At 43.8% G+C, this 19499-nt stretch overlaps 1 protein-coding gene across 1 annotated transcript; it reads left to right on the forward strand.

The window, feature by feature from the left end:
* The first annotated feature begins 3215 nt into the window (after positions 1–3215).
* On the forward strand, positions 3216–18744 carry RBP4 (retinol binding protein 4). The gene is made up of 6 exons (XM_088476910.1): positions 3216–3310; positions 3591–3753; positions 6619–6755; positions 14057–14163; positions 16132–16344; positions 18472–18744. Exons 2-6 carry the CDS (start codon positions 3628–3630, stop codon positions 18483–18485), a joined length of 597 nt encoding a protein of 198 aa, XP_088333036.1. The 5' UTR covers positions 3216–3310; positions 3591–3627; the 3' UTR covers positions 18486–18744.
* The last annotated feature ends 755 nt before the right edge of the window (positions 18745–19499 follow it).

The raw sequence follows: 19499 nt of genomic DNA on the forward strand, positions 1-19499 counted from the left end.
GAAAATCACTCCCACTGACATCACTACTGATGTCAGTGGGGCCGGACTCAGACAGTAGGCGTTCCCATGGGAACGCCTCCGTCTGGCAGCCACGCCCCCGGCACGCCCACCAAAGGGGGCGTGCTGTCACTCACCATCGACAGCACGCCCCCTTTGGTGCAAGACCCATAACGACAGCTTGGCTGTCGCTATGCGGGTCTCGCGCATGCGCACGACGGAGATCCCTCCGTCATGCGCATGCGCATTAGGGCACCATCGACCCGCTTGCGAGCGCCCTGAGTTGCAGGGCCGCATTAAAGTTTGTTGGGGCCCAAGGACAACTAACTTGTGGGGGCCCGTACAAATAAAATTGTCAGTATAATCTGCTGGTGATGTTTTTAAAAATTATCATGTGTAAATACTTAAAGCAACAGAAATGTGTTAAACAAACTGTAGTGTCCCCGGTCAGGGCAATGCAAGGGGTCAATAAAATGTGAGGGGTCAATAAAATTAACAAAACTGCAAAAAATAAATCATTATAAACCACACTATACTGGTAATCCAACACTCATGTGTAATTAACTTAATTGTTAACCAGCTGCAGATCCTATTGTTGGGGCCTGTGAACACCCATAAAAATCCAAAAATACTATAAACAAAAGAGAGGGAACTGCGCTAATAATAATCTGATTGTAAATTGTGAGGTAGCAGAAAATAAAACAGTCACGGCTCCATACATTAAAAAAAATATATTTGTATTTAATCGCATAAAAACCATCAATGTATATATAAGCAATAACATACAATAAAATAGAATTCGTTGAATATCAGTAATTAATTATTTATAAAACAGTATAATGCATATTCCTCTGAAAAATCTCCTAAAAGGATTTCAATATGGTGATGTTGGGTCCAATTTAGTAAAATACTGCAACACTGTCAGTATGTATCATATGAATAGAACAAAGAAGGGTGACGCATAGCGTATCCTGGACAAGTAACGCCAGAAGATGGATTTAGTCTCCGATATGTCTTTCAGCGGCAGCTGGAGCCGGGCCACGCTGCACCAGCAGTCTATCTGTGACCCGTGCTTATCAGCTGTAGAGGCCGTAATTCAAATGACGGAGCAGTTTACAAAGTCCACCTTGTTGTAATTTTACTGCAAGATGTCCAATCCACTTGGTGCTAGCGAGAATCTACAAGGTCACTTGTCGCACAATAGGGGTGCCGTCAATCAGGGGTCCTCTGACTAGTTTTGCCTCTTTAGCTGGAGCTTTTTCAAAGACTGCCTCTCCATCTCCCTCTTCTCTTCTCCAGCTCGCAGTGCAGTTTTTGCCCTGTATTGCTGCTGTGGTTATAGTATGGGGGCCCTCTGAGAGAGGGGTGAAGAGTCCCCCTGTGCCCCTATCCCCTTAATCCTGTTCTGTGATTGCGAGGCTGGGAGACATGTAGAGAATGCTGCGTGGCTGTTCTGATGGTGTGTAGCTCACTTGCTGGGGAGCATCTTTCTCAACCTGCCTCTCAGCCAGCTACCCTATGCATGGAGTGTGCGAGTGACCACACACACTCAATTTAGATGCCCCCAGGGCCATCCCACCCCTGCTCAAAGTTCCCTAGAATCATGGGCAGCTGCCCAGTGTGTCCATACGTTAAGATGGCTCTGCCCCAGTTGACAATATGCAACACAAAAATCTCAGTTCACACATGCCACAGTACCCCCCATGCTCGTGATGAAGCTATATCTGCTACGCCCTGTGTGACAGCCCTGGCCGCCCTGTTGTAAATCTAGCACTGTTGAGTTGTGGTTAGAGGGGGTTATGGCTTAATGCTTTAGAGAGATGCATTACCATTTGTGTGGCATTGAGATGCAGAGGGAGAAGGTTAAGGCCTAAAGCTGCGCACACACATAGTGATCTGCACACGATCAGCCGATGTGTACGATTTGTGTACGATTTCCCTTGAAACTCTCCCCGGCAGCTCAGCACACGATCTCCACACGATCTGCACACGATTTGGTGTCCAATCTTCAAACGATGTCTCCTGCATCCAGACTTTCACAGTGCATCGTGTCCTAGATTGTCAGATCTGCCCTACTGCATGGCAGATCTGACGATGCGATGTGCGACCAGCGGGGACGCGCATCGCATCGAGATCGTGAGTGGGGACTCACGATTTACTCTCAATTTGGCCATATTTTACACGATCTGTCGTTCCAATGTGTCGGAATCGGCCAGATCGGGTAAAATATCGCTATGTTTGTGGCCAGCATAAGGCCTGTGAGAGACTGCATGGATTGTTTACTTTTTTTGAAGCGTGATGTACACTCTACATAGTGGAGGCAGCCATTTTGTTACATGTACCAATATCCCTTAGTAACCAGTGACATCACTAAGGCATGAAACACAGGGAGATGTATCAAATCTTCTAAAGAATGGAGAAGTGAATAAGTTGTCCATAGCAACCAAGCTATCATTTTATAGTATGTGCTTGATAAATACTAGATTGGTTGGTACAGGCAACTTCTCTATTTGCCCACTTCTCCACTCTTTAGAAGGTTTGATACATTTCTCCCAACGTCCCTAAATGAAAGGCCCAACATTGGTTCATCCTACAGAGTGGCAGGTTTCTTTAATATACAAGTTTACATTACAGAGCTTACTGTATTTAGTTTAAATGCCATAACAACTTAGCTAGCACAGAGGTTGATCTGTACTGAGGGGTTAATTTACTAAAGTGCAGGTTTTTAGAAACGTAGATGTTGCCCATAGCCACCAATCAGATTCTAGCTATTATCTTCTATAAGGTGCTAGATAAATGTTAAGTAGAATCTAAATGGTTGCTATGGGCAACATCTCCACTTCTAATAACCCAGCACTTTAGTAAATATAACTCCTAAGACTAGACAGAATGATGCATGCTTCTTATTTGTGTGTGTCTGAGTGTGTCATACATAACACACAGCTCTACCAACAGGACCATACATGAATGGAGTTTGTGTTGCCCACCTGGGGAGCTGGTTTAACTCACAGAATATGCTCCTAAATGAACAAATATGTTTTGGCAAATCCTTCCCCCTCTCTGTTGCTCTATTGGAGTACACAGATGGGTCGGGGTTAAAGTGCACATTTTGATGTTATGCAAGCTTATTGAAGTGGGCTCCTATCCAGCTTCAGCTGGATGCAGTGGCAGCTTAAAACATAGGTCTTTTACCTTGTTCTGATGTTACGAAACTGTGTCTGCAGAGCTGTATATAAACCTCCCAGACTCTGCATTCCAGGTTTTCTTACATCTGGAGGCAGCAGGACAGTCTGTGAGCCAATCTACCTCCTCGGTAACTATTTCACTCATATTCTCATACATGCATTCGCTACCACTTTCACTTGCAACATAAAAATGCTCATAAACTTATTTAAAATTAACATATTTAAGCCTCTTTGTAAAAGAAAAAAAAAAGTTTATCCATAATGACATAAATATACCAAAATTACACTTTTTTATTATTAGAAGTTACATTTTTATTATATATTTTGGCATACATTTTATGACACTTTTACTATGCTTGAAGTTAAACTGATTAATTCATGTGATTTTTTTTCTTTTTATTTTATCAGTATTTAATTATATAACTGGACAAGTGCAGTTGTAAGGATGGACCTTAAGATTTTTGGGCTATTAATTGCCCTGTGCTATTTTGGGGGTTCTCTGGCATACAAATATCAGAGAGACTGTCGAGTGGACAACTTCAGAGTAATGCCAAACTTTGATAAATATCAGGTATGTTACGCACTCCGAATTGCATCTGCACTATGGTATTTTAAAAGAAAAATTTAGCTTATTTAACACAGTTCAGATTTTATTGTTAGATAATTATAACGGTAATACATAAGGAAAGTTATTCTGCAAAAAAAGACTAAATTTTTTGCATATATAATAAAGTAGGCTGTATAATTTCTACTTGCTTGCCTCATGTTACGGTAAAAAAACCAGACCAATGGAACAGTGCCCTCCAGTGGTAAAGTTATCGTGAAGAATACTTGGCTGGTTTTATAAAGTGCTATCTATTGCACAATATTGTTTGTATTTTATTAATAATACAGCTACTAATAATAATATTAACGTACTCTGTGAAGGCACCTACTGATCTCATTTATAGTTGGAATACTACATACAATATCCTACTGCATTTAAGTTATTAATTGCAAGGACAAACTTGGTGAGTTTCTTCTGTTATGTTAGGAAAATGCTGAGCTCCTCTGGTAGAGCTTATTCACTTAGGGGTATATTTACTAAAGTTAGAGTTTTTAGAAATGGAGATGTTGCCCACAGCAACCAATCAGATTCTACTTAACATTTACTAGCACCTTCTAGAAGATAATAGCTAGGATCTTATTGATTGTTATGGGCTACAGCTCCACTTCTAAAAACTCTCACTTTAGTAAATATACCCCTTACAGTCCTAATGTGGATTTTGTAGTGTCCAAAAAATAGTAGGAATAATAGATTTTAGAAGTGATATAATGTCAAGTACAACACGTATTTGTTGTTGCTGATAAAGTTCTTTATTTTTTTTTTCAAAATGTTACAATAAAGCTACAAGACCATAACAACAGTACATTACAGCATCTAATTTAACCTATGCCCCATTCCTAGATCCCTTATCTTACAGCTAAACCCTAAGCATATAAAAATGTAAAACATTTAAAGGCAGCTATGCATCAACGTCTGGAATTATAAGTTCCATATATATTTATACTAACTTATATTAGCTCCACGATCTCAGCATTTGCACACATTGGACTACCAGTATGAATGCTTGAAATGGGTAGTGTTGTGCTGAGGGCCAAAGTTGTGATCGCAGACATGTTATAAAGTCATTGGCTTACTAACTTACAAAACCCTACATGACCATGGCCCAAGGTACCTAAAGCAGCTTCTAATCCCTTACCGTCCCACTCAATTACTGTGTTCCGTTGGCGAAGGACTATTAACAGTAACTAGAATCTCCCGGAATTCGTCTGGGGGTCGAGCTTTCAGTTTTGGGGCTCCAGCCTTATGGAACTCACTTCCCCGCACAGTTCGAGAAGCCTCCACTCTAGAATCCTTCAAAAATAGACTCAAGACTTACCTCTTCACCCAAGCATTTCACTAATGTCCCTTGTTTAAGCTTATTTTGTGTTTTGTACTGTAAAGGCAAATGTAAAGCACTTTGAGTCCTTTAGGAGAAAAGCTCTATATAAATAAAACTATTATTATTATTATTATTATTATTATTACTAATGTATATAGATGTGTGAGAGAGAGCTACAGAAATATGGCAGTGTATAGTCTGAATACATTTCTAAACAATCTAAGCTATTCAAAAACTTGACCATGGCAGCCAATTAGACACTTGTTATTAATTACCATTGAGTAAACCAATTAAAGTTCCCTGCTTATTGGTTGCTATGGTATACTGCACTGAGCAATTTTGTACCTGTTAGTAAATAATCCTGTGTTTGTTCATCTGGGTCCTTTTATCATTAGAAAATGATACTTCAATATTTCTTGGTAAATTTATTGGCAGCAAGTAACTATATATTTGTTCCCCACGAGTTGTTGATGTTCATTTGTTGTTTACAGAAGATACTACAATCTTCAACCTGAACTAGTAAACTAGTAAAAATCCCACTTTACCAAATGCATAAAAAGCATTCAAATGAATTTTAATGTGTAGCTTAACATATATTTATACTAAATATTTATAGAATATAATTGGGGTGGGCGGCATTTCTGTTAACAGATGTTTTACTAGTGAACAAGGGCCTGATTCAGACCCGGTCGCTAAGCTGTGCTCGCTGCCAAAGGGGCCGGGTATGCAAATCCTGTGATCGCACTGTCTGGCTTAAGGACGCCCTGTATGTCCTTGAGGGCGACGGTAGTGAGCGTACACAGGAGTGTAAAGCCGCCCACCTCTCTCTCTTAGCACACGTCATCTCCAGGAAGTGTCTGATTAATTGGGAACATCGAGACCCATCGGAGCTGCACGCAGCCCTTGAGGTAGCCCCTACCCCACCGCAAGCACTGCGATGAGTTGTGGTGAAAAACAACCAAGTGACGTGTTCAATGACGCCACTTTGCTCATTATGCACACCGGTTAAACTCTGTTTTGATGCTCAGACGCGCCTGCGTTCGCACATCCACTCCCCCGTTCACAAGCACCTTCCCCTGTCACCACCCAGAAATGGCGCTGTCACTCAAAGTAGCGTCCAGTCTGTGTACTACGAGCACATGATTCCCAGCCACAATGACTGGTTCGTGCATGTGTACTTTGACGCATACGCATGCGCAGATGTGCGATAATCGCCCCTATCGAGCGAGCGCAGCTTAGCGACCGGGTCTGTATCAGGCCCCTAATCTGTTATCAATATATTTCCAGTGGTTGATGAGTCGTAGAATACACCATCGTCATTGGACTTCCCCATTTTTAAAGACAGATTATTAGGGACCTGTGCCTCTTGCACCCGTCTACAGCTATTACTTTAGCTCCTGTGCACTAAAATTGCCAGGAAATGAAGAATCGGAGGAAGCCTGGTTTTGGTGCATCTGCAGTTACTACATCTATGTAAGTGGTACATATGTTACATTTGTTTTGCTTTTCAGTATGCCGGAACTTGGTACGCAGTAGCCAAGAAGGACCCAGAAGGACTCTTTCTCCTTGATAACATAGTGGCAAAGTTCTATGTTGATGAAAATGGAAAAATGACAGCAACAGCTAAAGGCAGAGTCATACTCTTCAAGTAAGAATATCCCATAATAGCACATAATCACATAACATTAACCTTAATTTCTACACTACACTCCATGCCATCAGGTTTGTGTAAGAAGATAGATAGAAAGATAGATAGATAGATAGATAGATAGATAGATAGATAGATAGATAGATAGATAGATAGATAGATAGATAGATAGATATGGGATAGATAGATAGATAGATAGATATGAAATAGATAGATAGATAGATAGATAGATAGATAGATAGATAGATAGATAGATATGGGATAGATAGATAGATAGATAGATATGGGATAGATAGATAGATAGATAGATATGGGAAAGATAGATAGATAGATAGATAGATAGATAGATAGATAGATAGATAGATAGATAGATACTGCCCTCATCCTGTTGGGTCATGCTCGAATGCCATAACAGCCCCTTCAAAACAGCATATCTAAAAATACATCTTTATGGGGCTGGTCTGTCCAAGTGCTAAAAGCCCTTTTGCTGGAGTATAGGACTTTTTGTCGGGCTGCCCTATACATGAGAGAGTAATTGCATTGAAAACGTTTAAACTAGGGGTGAGCGGGTTCGGATTTCTGAAATCCGAACCCCCCCGAGCCCCCCCGATCCGAGTCCGATCCGAGTCAGGCTCGACTTTTCCCGCCTGACTCGGATCTGAAATCGAGGCAAAACGTCATCATCCCGCCTTCCGAGTCTCGCGGGTTTTGGATCCTATATAAGGTACCCGCGTCGGCGCCATTTTCTCACTCGGCTGTGGACAGTGAAGAGGGAGGGTGGGAGTTAGGGCTGGCTGGGCTGTGTAGTGTAGTGTAGTGTAGTGCTGCTGTTGTCCACTACTTCAAAGTCCATAGGGGCTGGCTGTGTTGTGCTGTGCTGCTGTTGTTAATAGGGGCTGTGTCCACTACTTCAAAGTCCATAGGGGCTGGCTGGACTGTGTTGTGCAGTCAGTTCTCCATAGGGGCTGTGTCCACTCCAAAGTCCTGTGCAGTGTCCCAGTCCTAAAGGGGTGCTGTAGTGTTGTCCAGGGGGTGCTCTGTCCATCAGGGGTGCTCCCCCCAAGTGCTAAAAAAATAATATATTTTCTGTGTTTGTGAATTGTGTGCGCAGTAGCCGCACGTGCATCAACAAAGTAGTGCCAAGCGTGCGCCTGTGTCATAAGTAAAGGGCCAGCTGGCTTGACCGTTAAAGGGTGCTGTAACCCCCAAAGTACACTCCAGTCCAAACCAAAAAAAAAATTATTTTCTGTGTTTGTGAATTGTGTGCGCTGTAGCCGCACGTGCATCAACAAAGTAGTGCCAAGCGTGCGCCTGTGTCATAAGTAAAGGGCCGGCTGGCTTGACCATTAAAGGGTGCTGTAACCCCCAAAGTACACTCCAGTCCAAACCAAAAAAAAAATTATTTTCTGTGTTTGTGAATTGTGTGCGCAGTAGCCGCACGTGCATCAACAAAGTAGTGCCAAGCGTGCGCCTGTGTCATAAGTAAAGGGCCGGCTGGCTTGACCGTTAAAGGGTGCTGTAACCCCCAAAGTACACTCCAGTCCAAACCAAAAAAAAAAATATTTTCTGTATTTGTGAATTGTGTGCGCAGTAGCCGCACGTGCATCAACAAAGTAGTGCCAAGCGTGCGCCTGTGTCATAAGTAAAGGGCCGGCTGGCTTGACCGTTAAAGGGTGCTGTAACCCCCAAAGTACACTCCAGTCCAAACCAAAAAAATATATATTTTCTGTTTGTGAATTGTGTGCGCAGTATCCGCACGTGCATCAACAAAGTAGTGCCAAGCGTGCGCCTGTGTCATAAGTAAAGGGCCGGCTGGCTTGACCGTTAAAGGGTGCTGTAACCCCCAAAGTACACTCCAGTCCAAACCAAAAAAAGAAATTATTTTCTGTGTTTGTGACTTGTGTGCACTGTGGCTGCACGTGCATCAACAAAAGAGCAGCGCCAAGCGTGCGCCTGTGTCCCATAAGTAAAGAGCCGGCTGGCTCATTTCTTAAAGGGTGGTGTAACCCACAAAGTGCACTACTCTCCAGCAAAAATAAAAAAATATTTTCTGTGTTTGTGTGCGCTTTAGCCACATGTATATATCAATATAACATAAATGGAGGACCAAACTTTCTCCAATAAAAATAAAATAGGGAAAGATCAAGAACCACTTCCTCCTAGTGCTGTTGCTGCTGCTGGGAGTTGTTCATCATCCCAGAGAGGAAGTAGGAACATCACTACTTTTACTAAACAACAGTCCCTAGCGATGAGGATGAAGTACGACAGCAGTCATCCTGAAGCAAAACGTATAACTGAGGCCTTGACTGCTATGTTGGTGTTAGATGTGCGTCCGGTATCCGCCATTAGTGCAGTGGGATTTAGACAATTGATGGAGGTAGTGTGTCCCCGGTTCCAAATCCCGTCTAGATTCCACCTGCATCCTCAAAGCAGCAGCGACAAGCATGCGTCTGTTTGTTAAAGGGTGGTGACACCCTCAAAGTGTGCTACACAAACAATAAAAATATTCTTCTTCTTTTTTCTGTCTTTGTGAAATGTGTGGGCTGTAGCCGCACCTGCATCCTTAAAGCAGCAGCGACAAGCGTGCGTCTGTCTGTTAAAGGGTGGTGACACCCTCAAAGTGTGCTACACAAACAATAAAAATATTGTTCTTTTTTTTCTGTCTTTGTGAAATGTGTGGGCTGTAGCCGCACCTGCATCCTTAAAGCAGCAGCGACAAGCGTGCGTCTGTCTGTTAAAGGGTGGTGACACCCTCAAAGTGTGCTACACAAACAATAAAAATATTCTTCTTTTTTTTTCTTTGTGAATTGTGTGGGCTGTAGCCGCACTTGCATCCTCAAAGCAGCAGCGACAAGCGTGCGTCTGTCTGTTAAAGGGTGGTGTAACCCTCAAAGTGCGCTCCACAAACAATAAAAATATTCTTCTTTTTTTTTCTGTCTTTGTGAAATGTGTGGGCTGTAGCCGCACCTGCATCCTCAAAGCAGCAGCGACAAGCGTGCGTCTGTCTGTTAAAGGGTGGTGACACCCTCAAAGTGTGCTACACAAACAATAAAAATATTCTTCTTTTTTCTGTCTTTGTGAATTGTGTGGGCTGTAGCCGCACTTGCATCCTCAAAGCAGCAGCAACAAGCGTGCGTCTGTCTGTTAAAGGGTGGTGACACCCTCAAAGTGTGCTACACAAACAATAAAAATATTCTTCTTCTTTTTTCTGTCTTTGTGAATTGTGTGGGCTGTAGCCGCACTTGCATCCTCAAAGCAGCAGCGACAAGCGTGCGTCTGTCTGTTAAAGGGTGGTGTAACCCTCAAAGTGCGCTCCACAAACAATAAAAATATTCTTCTTTTTTTTTCTGTCTTTGTGAATTGTGTGGGCTGTAGCCGCACTTGCATCCTCAAAGCAGCAGCAACAAGCGTGCGTCTGTCTGTTAAAGGATTACATCGGTGACAGCATCCAAGTAGGCATGTCAGACAGTCCGTACCTGTACTGGCAGGAAAAAGAAGCAATTTGGAGGTCCCTGTACAAACTGGCTCTATTTTACCTGAGTTGCCCCCCCTCCAGTGTGTACTCCGAAAGAGTGTTTAGTGCAGCCGGGAACCTTGTCAGCGAAAGGCGTAGGAGGTTGCTTCCACAAAATGAGGAGAAGATGATGTTCATAAAATGAATTATCAACTCTTCCAGGGAGACCAGCCTCCAGAACGTACAGAGGGACCTGTGGTTGTGGATTCCAGCGGGGACGAATTAATACTCTGTGAGGATGAGGATGTACACAACACTGAAGAGGGTGAGGAATCGGTGGATGAGGAGGATGAGGACGACATCTTGCCTCCGTAGAGCCAGTTTGTGCAGGGACAGATTAATTGCCAGCTTGCTTTGTGGGGGCCCAAACGAACCAATCATTTCAGCCACAGTCGTGTGGCAGACCCTGGCGCTGAAATGTTTGGTTTGTTAAAGTGTGCATGTCCTGTTTATACAACATAAGGGTGGGTGGGAAGGCCAAAGGACAATTCCATATTGCACCTCTTTTTTTTCTTTGCATTATGTATAGTTTGGGGCCTAGTTTTTCAAACTGCCATCCTGTCTGCCACTGCAGTGTCACTCCTAGATGGACCACGTGTTTGTGCCGCCCACTCGTATCTCTTAGCATAGTCATCCAGCTACCTCGGTGCAACCTTTTGGACATAAAAACACTATTGTGAGGTGTTCAGAATAGACTGGAAATGAGTGGAAATTAAGGTTATTGAGGTTAATAATAGCATAGGAGCAGAAAAACCCACAAATTCTGTGATTTAAGCTGTTTTTATGCTTTTTAAAAAAAAAATACAGATCCAAAACACAAAATCCAGAACCCAAAACACGGAAGGGTGGTTTTGGCAAAACCAATCCAGATCCAAAACACGAAGAAAGATCCAGATCCAAAACCAAGACACAAAACACGAAAAGTGGCCGGTGCACACCCCTAGTTTAAACCATGATCTTTAAGAAATGTTGCATTAGAGAAGGAAATTCAAAGATATTTAGGAACTGTCCATTCTTCACTGACACTTCCAAAAACTGCTAGAGAAATGTTTCTACGTACAAAAGATGTACCGTTATCTGCAGTGGGTGATAAATAAAGTCCTCAGGAATAAGTGGAGAATCCAGGCTATCTTATTATGACAGAGATTCAGTTGGTTTAGCTCAGGATGTTCCACCATGGTGCATTGTTCACTAGATAACATTAAGCTACACCTGTAATGGTTAATAGAAAATAACACAGTTTGCAGTTCTCTTTCATGGCTTTCTCCAAGATAACAACTGATGCAATTGCCTTACATCTAAGAGAGCTACAGACTCCAGATATAAAAAGATTACTTGGGAGATGTGCCAGGCGTTAGAGTGAGATAAACTGGAGCAGTTGCGCAATGCAACCAATCATTTTCTAACTGTCAATAATATAGCGCAGTACATTATTTGATATAACAAAAGCTGATTGGTTGCTTTGGGCAACTGCTCCACTTTATCTCTCTTCAAGGCTTGATACATCTCCCCTTCGAGAGACAAGAAGTTTTGTGTGAGTTGCACCTTGCTCTCTCCCCCATGCTAGCAAGAAGATCGGGGAATGAGATGGATAACAGACACCCAGCTGTCCCCTTCTTAATGGAAATGTCCAAAGTTCACATAGGAAAAATGGGTTGAGACCTGCCGACCCATAGGCATGGCCATGTCCAATTGAGTAGTGGTCATATTAATCAGCTTTTTCTTTTTCTTATCTTGAACTGTTAAGATTTAAGATATAGCACTATAGATATATTTGGGATGGGTACAGGATCCCGGCATTCGGAATACCGGCGGTCAGCATCCCAACAGGGTTATAATACTGACACTTTGTCGGTTGGTATGTTAACCATCCCCCTCTCCCTACCCTAACCCTCCCTCCGGAATCGGTATGACATACCGCCAGACTAAAGCCCGGCGGATGTAATACCGACGCCGGAAGGCAGAAGAATGAAGATCCCGACAGGGTAAGTATTTTAGCTATCCCTACCCCTTTCCCCCCTTTTCCTTCGGGATTCCAGTGGTCGGGATGTCAGCGTCGGGATTCTGGCGCCGGCATTCTGACTGCCGGAATCCCCTCCGTCTGTATTTTAACGGCATCCCATATATTTGAAGGAGCAGAGGATCATCTGGTTCTAGAAGAACTACATTGAATGTTTTGCCTGGATAATCAAAGAGATGGACATCTATACAATGGCAATTTCAATTTAGCTTTATTTATTAGGGTCATATGCCCAGGGCCAGAGGGGGAGATTTATCAAACCTTCTGAAAATGAAAAGTGGAGATGTTGTTCATAACAACCAATCAGATCCTAGCTTCCATTTATCTAGTATGTTCAATAAAACTATAGCCAGTGGCGGAACTCCCGGAGACAATGGAGTCATTTGCCGCCGGGGGCCAGCCATGAAGGGGGCACCAGGCTCCATTGTCACCCAGCCATTCCGGGCACTACTGAGAAGGAGCTGCATGGAGAAGGAGTGCCGCTGATCGGCGCTCTACCTCCAGTGGCATAACTACGGAGGGTGCAGGGGGTGCGGTCGCACCCCCTGCACCCTCCATTTGCCGGGCACCTGCTGAGTTTGTTACCAGCGGGCGCCCGGCTCCTTCTCTCCCCCTCGGCACCAGCGGCAGCCGGAGCTCACTCCAGGGGGATTACTACTGGGTGCACTACAGGAGGCTTACTACTGGGGGCACTACAGGGAGCTTATTACAGGGGGCTTACTACTGGGGGCACTACAGGAGTATTACTACTGGGGGCACTACAGGGAGCTTATTACAGGGGGCTTATTACTGGAGGCACTACAGGAGGCTTACAACTGGGGGCTTATTACTGGGGGAACTACAGGGGGCTTACTACAGGGGGCATTACATGGGACTTACTACTGGGGGCTTACTACTGGGGCACTACTGGGTGCTTACTACTGGGGGCACTACAGGGGCTTACTACTGGGGGCACTACAGGGGACTTATTACAGGGGGCTTACTACAGGGGGCATTACAGGGGGCTTACTACTGGGGGCACTACAAGGGGCTTACTCCAGGGGGCTTACTACTGGGGGCACACTACTGGGGACATTACAGGGGCCTTACTACTGGGGGCATCATATGGGGGCACTACAGTGGCATTACTACTGGGGGCATCATATGGGGGCACTACAGGGGCCTTACTACTGGGGGCACTGCATAGGGGGGACACTACATAGGTGGGCACTGCATAGGGAGACCTCTACTGAGGGCACTGCATAGGGGGACCACTACTGGGGGCATTGTATAAAATGAATTGCATAGGGGGCGGCGGCAGTTGGGGCTGGCATAGGTCCTGAGGGGGTTGTAAATATTAATTTGGGGGGTGGGGGGGCACCAACATTTATCTTGCCTCCAGGCACCTAGGATGAAGTTACGCCACTGACTATAGCTAGAATCTGTTGCTATGAGTAACACCTTGACTTGTCCTTTTTGGAAGGTTTGATAAATATCTCCCAAATTCCTGTAAATGTCTTACTTCCAGCTGTACAGAACTGGCAGTGAATGGGGTTAGAGCGACTCGTAGTGAATTAGAACATTAACCGCTGCACCTTCAATTGAACCAACTACTGCAAGACCTCACGAATGAGCAGGGGATAAAAACTTAATATAAAAGTATGCTCAGACAGCCAAATGTACATGTATAATAACCATTAGTGTCATTTTTGAGCATTGTAAATAAAAAAAGTCATATTGATGTAGCGGAAGTATTCATCTGTGTGTATGGATGTGCTTTGCTTTAAGGACCATGGAAATGTGCGCTGACATGGTGGGCACATTCCAGGAGACAGAGGACCCTGCTAAAATGAGGATGAAGTATCATGGCGTCCTGTCCTACCTTGAGAAAGGACGTGAGTAAAATATATCATCATGTAACTCTTCCGGGAGACTCCGTTGCAGCAACGTAGGGTCACGATGAATGAAAGATGAGTACACGCATAAGTTTGGATGCAATATCCTAGGTATATTTACCTGTTCAGGGTTCAGGCTATTCAGCGGGTTACCTGACATCTATCAGGCTTCCCAACATTTAGGGGGAGATTTATCAAACTTTCTAAAGAGGACAAGTAAAGGTGTTGCCACAGCAACCACTCAGGGGTCTATTTACTAAGCAGTGTTAGGAGACAGAGTGAAAAGTGATAAGGTGCCAGCCAATCAGCTCCCAACTGTCATTTTTCAAACACAGCCTGTGAGATGGCAGTTAGGAGCTGATTGGCTGGCACCTTATCACTTTTCACTCTGTCTCCTAACACTGCTTAGTAAATAGACCCCTCAGACTTTTAAAATAAGCCTCGCCTCTAATCTTCCCAAACTCTGCCCCTTTCCAACCACGCATGATAACCTTTACACTAAACCCAGTACACAAAACGGGAATGTCCGAACAAAATGAGGGTGCTATGATCTGGTGTAGGCCCACTGCTGTCCAGTTCACTTCTGAATGCTGCCTGTGTACAGACCAGTTGTTACTATAAATATTTCAGGACAAAAGAAACAGTTAACTATTAAATTAACCTCTTTAAGTAAAATAATACAATAGAACGGCATAAAATATTTTTTTAAATAAATAAATAACCAAAATAACCACAGTCATTAATAGTTTAGAATCTCCTTATAATAAACAACGCTGCACAGTAGAGTTTATTCTCTATTGTTTAAGTATAAAGTTTTCTGTGTACCACAGTGCTTAGGGGTCTATTTACTAAGCAGTGTTAGGAGAAGTGAAAAGTGATAAGGTGCCAGCCAATCAGCTCCCAACTGTCATCTCACAGTGTTTGAAAAATGACAGTTAGGAGCTGATTGGCTGGCACCTTATCACTTTTCACTCTTCACTCTTCACTTCTCCTAACACTGCTTAGTAAATAGTCCCCTTAATCTGATATGTGTTTTCATTGTTATTCTAGCACTAAACAGATAGAAGCTAATTGCCACTGGATTTTTGCATCTAAATTTCATGTTAATTAATAAGCCTGGGTGATTTTTCATACATTTTAATGTTAAAAAAAAAAAGTGTGTTGCTTTAGGGCAGGGTTGGGGAACCACCTGCCAGGGGGCCTTATAAGGCCCTCGGTATCATTTGGTCTGGCCCTCAGAACTTTTTTCTGCTAGCCTCATTTGGCTAGCAAGGTGCCCAGATGGTACCCTGCAGCCAGAATCTATGCAGCAGTGCCTCCTGGAGCGTCCTTATGATACTTCAGACGGCCACACCGCTGCCCTTACAGCTTCCCGGGGCATCCTCAGGATGCTCCAGGCATTGCTGTAATCACCGGCAATTGTGGCCCCGCCCCCATGTGACATTACACAGAGGGGGCATGGCCTAAACCAGGCCGCAAATAATGTTATTTATATCAAAATGGCCCTCGGCAGAAAAAAGGTTCCCCACCCCTGCTTTAGGGACTCTTTATAACCAATTGAGCTCAGAACAAATTATTCTCTCTACCTGCCCCACGGGTGCTCTACCTGCTTCACCTGTTCCTATGTTGGCAGGGCAGTCCCAATTCACAGACTTCAAAAAGGACAGCGTTTCGACCAAAAGTGGCCATTCCTGGGGAAAATGGAGTTTTAAAATGGGGCAGGTTTTTTGTGGATTGGGCAATGTCTTGGAAGATAGTGGATGGGGCGCATCTTATCCTGATTCCGCATGTATAAATGTTGGCAGTTACGCATCATGTACATTACATGTATAGTAATATACATAGGTCTATCACTCAGTGTCCCTGTAGCAGTTACATACTGTGACGTTTTTCAGAGATTGTTATATCCCGTGCCCAATGTTGCCATCACAATATTGGTAAGTCTCATGTGACCTCTTGTGTTTTCAGTTGATGACCATTGGGTGGTGGACACGGATTACACCAACTATGCCATCCACTACTCGTGCCGTGAGGTGGATGAAGATGGCACATGTTTAGACAGCTACTCCTTTGTCTTCTCCCGTCACCCTGAAGGACTTGCACCAGAGGCGCAAAGAATCGTGAGGAGAAGACAGGAGGAGCTGTGCTTGGACCGAAAATACAGAGTGGTCGCCCACAATGGTGAGGAGGACTTTACACATCTCTCTGCTCTTTATATGAAAGTAATGGGGAGAGTGAACATGATCATCAACTCAAAATCATGTACCAGTCAAAGTTGCGCCCCCTAAAAGTCTTATCTTAAAGATACATGTCAAAATCGGACACATCTCTACGGAGTATGGTTTGTGTGTGTCTACATGCCCCATGCAACTTACCTGTGAGTGCCCAGTGCCTGCATGGTGGGCATCTATATAGCTTTGCTACTGCTGCTCAAAGCCACGATTGTGTCATAGAACAATTGGACCAAGTCCCCCGGACCGCACCTTTCACTGCAGAAGTTGCCCCAGTGTCTGCAGCATGGGAGAGAGGAAAGGGGGAAACCTGACTATCTAGCAGCCAACCTAATATTATAAGCCTGACTCAGGGAGGGGGCACTGTATGTATGTATATGTGTGACTATGTATGTATGTGTGTAACTATGTATGGGTATATGTGCATACCTACCAACTTTTCAACCTGGCGAGGAGGGACATCGGAAATAGAGGTGTGGCCTATCAGCAAGGGCGTGGCTTTGTGGGAAATGCCATACCCATGAGCCACCCGCCCCTTTTCGTCTTGCTGGGGGTTTGCCCAGCGCTCCGGGAGCTGTTGGACAGCCCCCCAGCCTCTTCCAAAGCTGGAAGAAATGGATAGACAGAGTATAGACGGATGATGCGCACGCGTCTTCCAGTCACCGCTGCCCAGCTATGCAGAGCAGCGGTGTGAAAGTGTCCTCCCCAACTTCCCCCCACCCATGGGACACTGCGGCCTGCGTGTGGGACACGGGACAGTGCCTGTACAACGGGACTGTCCTGCTGAAATCGGGACAGTTGGGAGCCATGTACAGTATGTGTACATGTATATATGTGTGTGACTTTGTATGTGTATATGTGTGTGACTGTAGAGATGCACCCAGGTACATTGTGGCTGATCGCGCCACAAACGTGCGCACGCATCGCACCATGTGATTCCCTGTGCCTGCATATGCTACGCTACGCTACGGCGTGCATTGCGATCGCACCATGCATTCCTAAGGAGGCACGGTCACGTATGCAGTGCGCATATCCGCTCGTGGGCATGGGTCATGCGCTATGCATGGCACGATTCACCACGCCAGCAGCAACAATATAGCTGGGCATATCTGTATGTATATAGTGTGTGATTTTATGTATGTGTATATGCGTGACTGTATGTCTGTATGCATGTGTCTATATGAACATACAGTATGTGTGTGACTATATGTGAATATGTTTATAACAGTATGCATGTGTATTAGCGTACGATTTTATGTATATGTGACTGTTTATATGTGTATATGTGTGACTGTATGTCTGTATGCATGTGTCTATATGAATATACAGTGTGTGTGTGACTATATGTGAATATGTTTATAACAGTATGCATGTGTATTAGCGTGCGATTTTATGTATATGTGACTGTTTATATGTGTATATGTGTGAGTGTATGTCTGCATGCATGTGTCTATATGAACATACAGTATGTGTGTGACTATATGTGAATATGTTTATAACAGTATGCATGTGTATTAGCGTGCGATTTTATGTATATGTGACTGTTTATATGTGTATATGTGTGAGTGTATGTCTGCATGCATGTGACTGCCTGTGACTGTATGTATGTATATATGTGTGTTGCTGTAACTGTACGTGTAGGACTAAGTATGTATGCATACCCCGCTTTTCAAGTACTGTCTGTCCCCCCCCCACTCCCTCCCTCGGGCTTCATTGCCGTGCGGGGAGGAAAGATAGGGAGCAAATGCTCTCACCTACTGTGCGCACAAGGGACAGTACAGCCCAGCAGCTTGGGAAAGCAAAATACATGCACCCTGTGAGACATGAATTGGGGGCGCGATGTGTAATCACGCTCCCTTTTCATGTACGTACCGAAGTCTATCGCACGAGAATCGATTTTTTGCATCCCAAATTTTGCTCTTTAGGGCCCCCCCAATCTTAAGTGCTTCGGGGCCCCCAAAGCCTCAATCCAGCTCTTCTCCAAGGCTTAGTACATCTATCCCAGAATGTTTTATACCTTGCGCACCACACTTCCTGTGGCCTCCATGATTAACCTGCTCGTCTTGTCTATTTACAGGGTACTGCAATTAAACCCCACACACTATTGTTAATTTCCCAAGAAGCCTGATGATTTCACGTTTACAAGAAGATCGATCACGACCCCCTCAGCATTTTATTTTATTTTTTTCAAATTAATCTTCAATAAATAGTAATGGTATGAGTATAGCACTAATGTACATATTTTATACTATGTTTAATTATATGTTTGTAGCACTTCAGAAATAAGCTGTAAACCTCTTTCCTTACATTTGTGATTAACATTTTGACGCAATAAACATTATTTTCTAGTGTAAAGATATCAGCATTTGTGGTTTCATTTACTTTGTGTTGATCCAATATGTTTACACACTACATACTGTACATAATTAACACGCTTTTATCTTTACATATGAGCTCAGCAAGCAGGAGGTCCTTTTGGTTTTGTCTGGTGATGTGGAAAATCCCGGCTTTGTAGAATTAACATGATCCATTACAGAAACAAGATGCAAAATGTCAACAAGACAACTCAGATGTGGCACATTTCCTGTGTGCGTATAATCAATATATGACTATTTGTAAAATGTAGCAAGTGAGAATTCTTTGTATCCAAGTCAAATGGAAATCACTATGGACATAGCGATGAAACAATATGTCACATTAGGCATTAGCACATGGGGAGAATGGCCTCACAGTCTACGTAGACAGAGAGCAACTGAAGTCACCACAGTAATCTATTTTCTAGCGGTCCCACTCTACACCTGTCCTTCACTTCTTTACACGACATTAGAGATCATTTTCCATAGAATTTTCAAACTTCAGAGCAGATTCAACTAAGCTATTTGAGAATCACAGTACATAAAACTGGCGGAGGGATGTACAGAAACAAATATTTTAGGTTACTTGATGGGAAGGGGATGTCGGTTGTCTTTGATGTCTCAGGCGCTAGCAGTTTTGTTGAGCTTAGTGCCTAGATCCCTTTCAGTGAATGGACCCGGTCGTGACAGTGAGGGCGAAGTGCGTTTCCATGCCCTGTAAGCGCTGTTATTTTGTCTCAAATGTAGTATC

Source organism: Taudactylus pleione, unplaced genomic scaffold (genome assembly GCF_031769625.1).
Source record: "Taudactylus pleione unplaced genomic scaffold, aTauple2 ptg000198l, whole genome shotgun sequence".
NCBI lineage: Eukaryota > Metazoa > Chordata > Amphibia > Anura > Myobatrachidae > Taudactylus > Taudactylus pleione.

Excerpts from the sequence above, each read along its gene's own strand:
- RBP4 (XM_088476910.1), top strand. The coding sequence starts at position 3,628 with ATGGACCTTAAGATTTTTGGGCTATTAATTGCCCTGTGCTATTTTGGG. Across the intron at positions 3,754-6,618 it reads CAAACTTTGATAAATATCAG|TATGCCGGAACTTGGTACGC; the intron begins GTATGTTACGCA and ends TTTGCTTTTCAG. Across the intron at positions 6,756-14,056 it reads GGCAGAGTCATACTCTTCAA|GACCATGGAAATGTGCGCTG; the intron begins GTAAGAATATCC and ends CTTTGCTTTAAG.